This window comes from Monoraphidium neglectum (genome assembly GCF_000611645.1).
Source record: "Monoraphidium neglectum strain SAG 48.87 unplaced genomic scaffold scaffold02929, whole genome shotgun sequence".
In the NCBI taxonomy this organism is placed as follows: domain Eukaryota; kingdom Viridiplantae; phylum Chlorophyta; class Chlorophyceae; order Sphaeropleales; family Selenastraceae; genus Monoraphidium; species Monoraphidium neglectum.
The window spans coordinates 1-7711 of NW_014010699.1; the positions used below are offsets into that span (position 1 = coordinate 1).

A 7711-nucleotide genomic window follows, 5' to 3' on the forward strand; every position below is an offset into this window, starting at 1 on the left:
GAGTCAGTCTGCTGTGGGTCAGACAGGAGTAGCAACAGCTGCAGCGCAGCAGCAGGTGCGGGGTTTTTGTAAGTCTTCAACATGGACTTCCCACACGAAGCTGCACAACACGTACTAGAATGTGACGCGCCCGTGCGTCCAGCCGCCCTCGTCGCCGGCGGCGGCCACGGGAAAAGCCAGCAGCCAGGCGGCTAAGGCCACCGCTGCGAGGCTACTAGCACAAATGGATCTCATCAGGTCGTTTAGTATGCGTGTCAGAGCGGGCACGCCTTGTGACGACGAGCTATGCTCACTGAGGGTTTCCGAGGTTCACAGCAACGAGAGGAAAAGAAACAGTGAAGGACGAGGAACAATGCGTGAATGAGAGCCTAGTATGCACGCATCCCAAATGGATTTGTTCAAATAAGCCACTTGACTGCACTGACTTCCGGTCTTCAGCCGCCAGCCCCTGTCTGGCGCAGGCTCGCAGCGTCAGACTGGCAGCGGCAAGGCCGCCTTTGGTGCTGTCGCAATGATTGTTGGGATGAAAATGCCTTATCCTATCAAAAATTCTGAGTGGAGGCCATCAAGGAATCAAAAGAAGATGGTGGGCTGCCAGGCACGTCAGTTGAGGGTGGTTGACATGTCGTGGCACTCAGTGAGCGACTACTGTGATGTTGCAGCAGTGCGGATGCCATGTCGATGGTACCGACCTAACATCAACAATCTACAATTCCACTCTGGTGCTCGTGCTGGGTAGGAGTGTGCGTACAGCTGCGAGCGGCCAGCGTGCGCTCCCCTCTGTTGCGGCATAACGTGTTGATCGTCGTCATGGCCCCAAGTCCACGCACGCATAGCCTGCCGCAGGTTGTATCAAAACATATTGCGCGGCTGAAGTAGAAGATATCAAGCATTCATATCATTGTGCTGCTGGCAATGACTGTTTTCTCAATCTTAAGCTAAGATCAGTTTGACCATGCGTATGTACGTCCGCCGCAGCTGTGTTGCGCCTAGTTGTCAGTCAGTTGGTCGTCCCTGCCTGCCGTTACTGTATGACAAACCTTTTGGAGCCACCCAGGCTCATAAAGTTGCACTGTGAAGCATCGAAAGTGTGTCACATGGATTGTGGTGGCTGCCGTCCGCGGCGTCCAAAGCAGGCAAGCACGACAGCCCCCAGTGAGCGCTGCTGGTCTGCCCGTTCACACAAACGCGAACGCAGGCTTGTGTGGGCAGGTTGGCAAACATGGCGCAAAGCACGCGTGAGCCGTACGGCGTGGCGTGCAGGTTCAAGTGCGCAGGGCAACCAAGCAAAGCATGTTCGGCCGTTCCGTCAAGGTCTGTACTGCTGCGATGGCGGGGGAAGGGCGGAAGGAACCACGCAATAATCCGTTCCGAACATGGCCTAATGGGCGCTGCCCCGCCTGCGTGGCCTCACCAGCCGGGGGCCAGGGGTGCTCGCAAGCCATGCAGGTGTGCGCAAGCTGCAGGCGGCTGTCGCTGGCGCTGCTTAAGTTCTCGGGCTATGAAAGCACCACCCTTGGCTCCATGGCAGCTGCAGGCATCGCATTACAGCTGCACAGCTTGTCAAGGCGAGCAAGGCGCATGTGCAAATGATCATGATAGTATGTATGACGGGCGGGCTCATCCGCACGTCCGCCGTCCCCAGGGGAGGGAATCGGTCATGGTCGCACTGCATTGGGTTGCTTGGCGACAGCGGGCCGGCGCCCGTTGCGCACCGGCGCCCATTGTGCATGACAACAGTAGGCCAGAGTGATCAGCAAAGTCAAGGCGCCAGCAAAGGTGACGATTGTATGACATCCAGATGCTTTGTGCTGGAATCGCGCGCCCTGGGAAGTCGTATGCACGGGATGCCGCTCAATGTGAAAGGCAGTCCTGCGGTCAATCCGTGATCCGTCCCATCCGCAAGGTCCAGGCCTCTCCAGCAGTTGGCTCAGACGCAGCACAAACAGGGTCAATTGTCATCATGCAATCATTCGTAAAGTCCCGCAGATGTGGCGATGTGTTACTTGTGTTGCGTCTGCTGGAGGCACTCCAGGAGGCGCACCATGGTGTGGCCACAATCGAGCTGCGTAGTCAGCAGCCCAGCCCAGCAATGATGACAGCTCAGCAATGCAAAGACGGTGCACAAGACTTCCTGTACAGGCCAGAACACGGAATGCTGGGATGCTGCTAAGATTTCTGGTCAAGGACTGGCTTGCACACGCCAGAGCCCTTTGCTGGCGCACAGAAGACCTGCTGTACTGTTTGCCGAGTGGTTGGTTGCGGAGGCTTCCCGTTCTGTTGCACTTCGCAGGGTGCAGCCCACAGACACGACTTCCCTACTGCACAATGAGCAAGTGTGGATGCAATGTATGGTCAGGTAGAAGGATCAGCTGGCGCATTTGCTCGGGATGCGCAGCAACCAGCGCGGTGCTGCTGCAGCCACCGCCGCTGCCTCCAGCGCGTGCGTCTGACCTGCTGCCAGCGCTAGAGATCGTAAGGAGACTCAAGTGCATGTTGAAAAGCCGTTGGGCTGAGGGCAGGCAGACGCGTGACAGACGGGGTGCTGGCTATGATCTGGCACTGCCACCGCACAGAACCTGGAGGGCCCTACGATCAGAACACTGAGGCGCTATGGGCGTCCTTGGGGGTGTGCAGGTCGCTCTGACGAACGGTGCGGGCGGTGCTGCTGCAGGGATCTCACGCCGTTGCTCTCAATCATGCCTCTCTGCCCACCTGCTATGCCCGAGCCCGCGTGCGTTGAACACGGGGAGTTTGGAGGAGCCGAGGAGCGCAAGCGCTGGCCTCAGCCTGCCAGAAATTCAACCCTGGAGCACCCCCGTAGGAGCCTCCCGCCACAGGCACCCACGACGTGCAAGGTGGGCAGCCTGCGACGAGCGGGTGGCCTACATGATCACCACCACACTCGGGTCAGGTAAGTATGAAGAGCTACAGGGCGCGCGCGCATTTGTAGCGTTCCTTCGCGCCCGCACGTATGCCAGCTTCGCCACGGGTCCGCCTTCCAGAGTCTTCCAGCGGAGTGTGCTGGCTCGTTTGGCTTGCCGGAGGGCTCTGAGCGTTGCAACCCGTGCAAGAGGCGACACCATAATCGCAGACTGCTGTCTAGCGCGGCCGGGCTCTGGATCGCGACACTGGAACAGCCCCCGGCTGTTCGCTGCTCGCGCTTTGCGCAACCACCCCGAGACGGCGGCCACTGCCCCGTGCACATGCGAATCCAGCGGCCCTGTTACAGGCCGACGTCACCATCACCACCACTCAGATCTATGGGGATCGCGTCCGCCTCTGGCGCGCTCTCTGGTCCAGCTTCCAGCGTCTTCCTGACGCGTGCAGGGCAACAACGAGAGGTTTGCTGGCAACTACAAACTGAAAAGTACTTTGCAGCTGGGCGCAATCGTCCAAGACTGTCTACATCGTGTCTCCCAGATATTGGTTGACACCACAGCCTTTCGCTGGCCACCGCCAGGCCTTGCTATAAGATAAGGCAGCCGCTGCCGACAATCCCGTCCTCACTTCACCGCCCATGTGGAGTCACTGACTTTGCCCGCAGCTTCAACGTACGCCGACACCTCAACGTACACCAGCGTGACCAGACCTACCCTGCTTGCGCACCCCCACCGCTGCCAGACTCCTGTCGACCGCGCTGTCACGGCTGTGCCATCCGTCAAAGTACGGCAACAAGCAAGAAATTACTACAGGGCGATGGTATGACATCAGTGATATGCAGGCGCAAGGGCCATGCGTGGCATACCAGCATTTGGTACACGCAGCCTGTGGATCACCGCCGCACCACATGGGATGGGATCAGCAAGCCCACAGGTGGCGCCTGCAGGTGAGGGGTGCGGCAGTGGGAGCGGAGCCCCGCAAAGGAGGCCACGACGCGCTCGCCACGCCTTCAACGGAACAAATAGTAGACACCACCTGCTCGCGCCATGCCCAGGGAGCGCCAGACACGGCACGGAGGCGATCAGCGAGCAACAAGGCGCAGCTCCACGGCTGAAATATAGGGGTTTGGCACCCCGCAAAGATGTTAGTGATGTGGAGTCGGCACCCACCGCCCAGCCCGTTCGGGCGGGCGCACCCGGGGTGCATGTTCTTATCGGGGGGCTGATGCACGAAGACAGTATGCAAAGTCGCAGGGAAAGTGACGGATGCAGGAGCGCTGCGATGGTTCTGAAAAGGACGCAGTGCGCCCGGCCGCAGCGCGCGCGCTTGTCAAGCTGCTACACCGGTGCCGTGGCAGAGGCAGCACCAAGCGCAGCAGGGAGCAGGAAGACCTGCCGCGCGCGCTTCTGCAGCGCAAGAGCAAGAGGACGCTCCACGTGGCGACTGCTGCCGCCGCCGCCGCCGCCAACGGCGCCGGGCCAAGAACCATGCTCCTTGCGCCGTTTGCGTTGCACCGCCAAGTCCTAAGCCCCACGCGCCTCGGCTGCACGGGGTCGCAACCTTCGTTGGTTCTCAAGTGGAAATAACGGTGCCCCCCAAGCTGCCCAGGTCAATGTGCCGGCCAGCCTACTTGGCCTCCGCTGGGATCTCCGGGAGCGGCCGGAACAGCAGGTGGCCTTTGTGACCATGCGCCTGCCCAGCGCTGGTCGGGCGGCCGCTGATGGTGCGGCCGCTGGCGGTGCGATCACGGGACTCAGTGCGGCCCAAGGTCGTCTTGTGCGCGTGAGCAGCACGCAGGGCCTGTGGAGCAGTGGGAGTACAGACAAATTTCGGGAGGGCTGTTTAGTTTGGCAGTAAGTTATGTGCGTGTGAGCTGTAGTGGGGGCGATGGCAGGTAGGGTCGCTCCCCGTGAGGCATGATGCTGGCACTGAGGCTGGATGGATGCCGCGGACGCGCCGCATCAGGCGGTGCGCCACATACGACTGGTGCCGCCTGCATGCTTGTCTGCCTGCCAACCGCACGTCCCAAGATCCTGTCATGCTGCCTCAGTCCGAGACCCAAGCGGAAAGGAGGGCTCTCGGGCCATGGCCATCCCGGGTCTCACCGCGTCCTGGTCGGCTGTGGCATCCGCCTTGCCGTAGTTGTAGGTGGGGTTGATGGAGGCTGCGAGTGTGGGTTCAGAGACAGCAAGCCGTGAGGTCCGGTGTGCCGGCCTTCCCTCCACCCTTCCCCCCGAGCCAAAGTGCATGCCGCTCACCCTGGAACCTCTGCATGGCCATAATAACCTGTCCGATTATTTTGAAGCGCTCCTTCCCGCTCTTGGAATCCTGGCGAGACAGCGACCGATCAGCCATGGTGCTGTTGCTTGAGATGTAGCTTGTTTTGCACGTAGATCGTTGAGGCGAGCAGTGGCTGACTGCGGAGTACGCCTGTTGCCAAGTATGGGACAGGTGACTACGGCATCATGCCTGACCTGCAGCTTCCACAATCTATGTTGGATCGAAGTACCGTATGTCATTGGTAGTCGGCATAGCTAAAAATCCATCACCACTGCGTCTCGTCAGTTGGAGCGCACGGTGCAGCACTGCTGACCTGCACTCACACCTGGCCAGCGAGGCATGCTCACGCGGCGCTGTAGCGGAAGCGCCGCATTTCAGCGTTGGTGGCGCTAGGCGACGCTTGCCGCCAGACAAGGCGCAGCATTGCAGCTCAAAGTCGCAGAGTTAGGGAGCATCACCCCGCCCCACTCGACCATAAAAGCTCCCGGCCGATGGCAGACGACTGCGCTGGCGGCGGAGACCGCGCCGCCAGCAGCATGGCGAGCGGCAGCGGCGGCGGCGGCGCGCCGCCCGGATCGTGTGACTTTGGCGGCCATGTCATCAGCAGCGACGCCAGCGGCGGCGGCGCGGACGGCGCAACAACCCTGCTGGAGCTGCCAGATCATCTCTTGCTGGAGGTTCTGGCCCTCACCGACCGCGCCGCTCTCTGCTCGGCCTCGCGGGCATGCCGCAGGCTGTGCGCTAAGGCAGGTGTGGCGTCATATTATGCTTGTTGGCAGCGCGGGCGAGAGTATGCAAACGCCATGCGGCACATTTGGGCCGAGCAAGGGGCACGGTGTGTCTGGCGTCACACGTGGCCAGCAAGTGCGGCGCCCCAACCGGTGACGACGCCGCCGCCCTCCGCCCGTGCCGACGTCCCCAGAGCGCCCCGAGCTGTGGCCGGGCTTCTCAGATGACGGGCCCGTGCTGCGCCGCGTGAGGCGCGCCATGGCGGAGGCCCTGCGAATCCCGCCGCAGGTGTGGGCGCCCCATGCTTTCGCAATTGGTTTGACCGACCGGTTTGACCGACTGGTTCGACCGACCGGCGGCCGCAGCGGGGGCCGGGCGCCAGCCGGGGCGCAGCTGTTCCTTGTGCTGTGTTGACTCATTACACCGAAGTACGCTTGGTAAGTGAGAGATTTTGGTCAATAAAATAGCCAATGATCATCGCCGCTCGCCGGCGCCCTGCCGCAGGCGTTCGCGTGCCACCTGGACCTGAAGCGCAGCCGCCACTTCCCGGTGTGCGCCCCGACATACAGCCTGAGGCCCCTCCTGCGCACGCCCGACCCCGAGGCTCTCGCCAGCGCCGCCAGCCGCGCGCTGCAGGTGCGGGGCGTGCCGCGCCACGCCGGCTGGCGCCCGGCGCCCCCTCTGCGGCCGCAAGGCCGCTGCAGGGTCCCCCATGCGCACGGGCCGCCAGCAGCTTCCACCCGATTCAAAGGCAGCTCAGCAGCAAGCGCACGCAGCTGTCGGTTAAGGGTTTACATACTGTTTGCACCCGCCCCCGCAGGACCGCGCAGAGCGCGCCGCCCCGCGGCTTTGGCAGCTGCCCAGCCCCCGCGCCTGGCCGGCTGTGGCCGTCGTCGCCGTCTGCCGCTCCGACCGCGCCTGCGTGCGCTTTGGGCTGCGGCCGGCGGCCGCGGTTGCGGCGGTAGCCGACGAGATTGCGCTGATGGGTTGGCCACCGCAGCAGTGTGACGGCGACGGCGGCGGCGGCGGCGGCCTAGCGCCCTGCAGCTGCGGCGACAGCCCAGGAGACGTGGGGCCCCAAGATGGTGGCGGCGGCAACGGCGACAGCGGGACGGCTGAGGGAGAAGCGTGGCTGGCGGCGGGTCCGCGAGAGGGGCCGTGTGGCGGGGCCGAGGCGGCTTTCCAAGACGACCGGCTGGAGTTGGCGGTGCTGGAGGTGCGGGGCCACTCTTGAGGGCCAGCTGCTCCATGTTGGACTGGACGCGTGTCCGTTGCGCTGTGCTGCTCGACGCTGAGTCTTGAACCCTTTACTTGTTTGCACAGGGCCCGAAAGGGCTCTTGGAACAAAAACGCTGTCCGATCCGCAACGTCGTTTGCTGTTGTTCACGCCGCAGGCGCAGCAGGCGCGGCTGCCCGCCGCCGCGGGGCTGCTGCGGCGGCGCGGCGTCCCGTCGTTCTCCTTTCCGGCGTCGGAGCTCCGCGCGGTGAGCCCCGACGAGCCCCGGGACCGCCTCGCCGCGGCGCGGCCGCCCGCGGCGAATGCCAGCCTGGAGGCGGGCAATAGGATCCCGTCTGCAGGCGCCGCGAGGTGCGGGGGCGAAGGTGTATGGGGCCCCACTGGCGTCGCAATCGGGGGTGCTGACTGCCTGTGTGTGGAAAGCACTGGTGAGCCGAGATTATGCAGCACGCTGCGCCTCAGCAACAATGCAATGCTCGCGGCGCGCCGCTCCACCCTTGCTTTCACACATTTGCTGCACCTTGCTCGGCTCTCGGCCCACAGGGACGCGGCGGCCGCGTGGCTGGCCGCGCGCGGCGGCTG

The 7711-nt window shown here is 63.2% G+C and overlaps 2 protein-coding genes across 2 annotated transcripts; one reads left to right on the plus strand and one right to left on the minus strand.

The window, feature by feature from the left end:
- Window positions 1–4509: 4509 nt before the first annotated feature.
- MNEG_11834 (hypothetical protein) lies at window positions 4510–5238 on the minus strand (the record flags this gene model as incomplete). The annotated part of the gene is made up of 3 exons (XM_014039693.1): window positions 4510–4683; window positions 4989–5047; window positions 5142–5238. 3 exons carry the CDS (start codon window positions 5236–5238, stop codon window positions 4510–4512), a joined length of 330 nt encoding a protein of 109 aa, XP_013895147.1.
- Window positions 5239–5654: 416 nt separating this feature from the next.
- MNEG_11835 (hypothetical protein) lies at window positions 5655–7108 on the plus strand (the record flags this gene model as incomplete). Its single annotated transcript, XM_014039694.1, has 4 exons — window positions 5655–5913; window positions 6086–6180; window positions 6397–6528; window positions 6713–7108. Coding segments are annotated over 4 exons (882 nt in total), but the record flags the coding sequence as incomplete, so codon positions are not given.
- Between the last annotated feature and the right edge of the window lie 603 nt (window positions 7109–7711).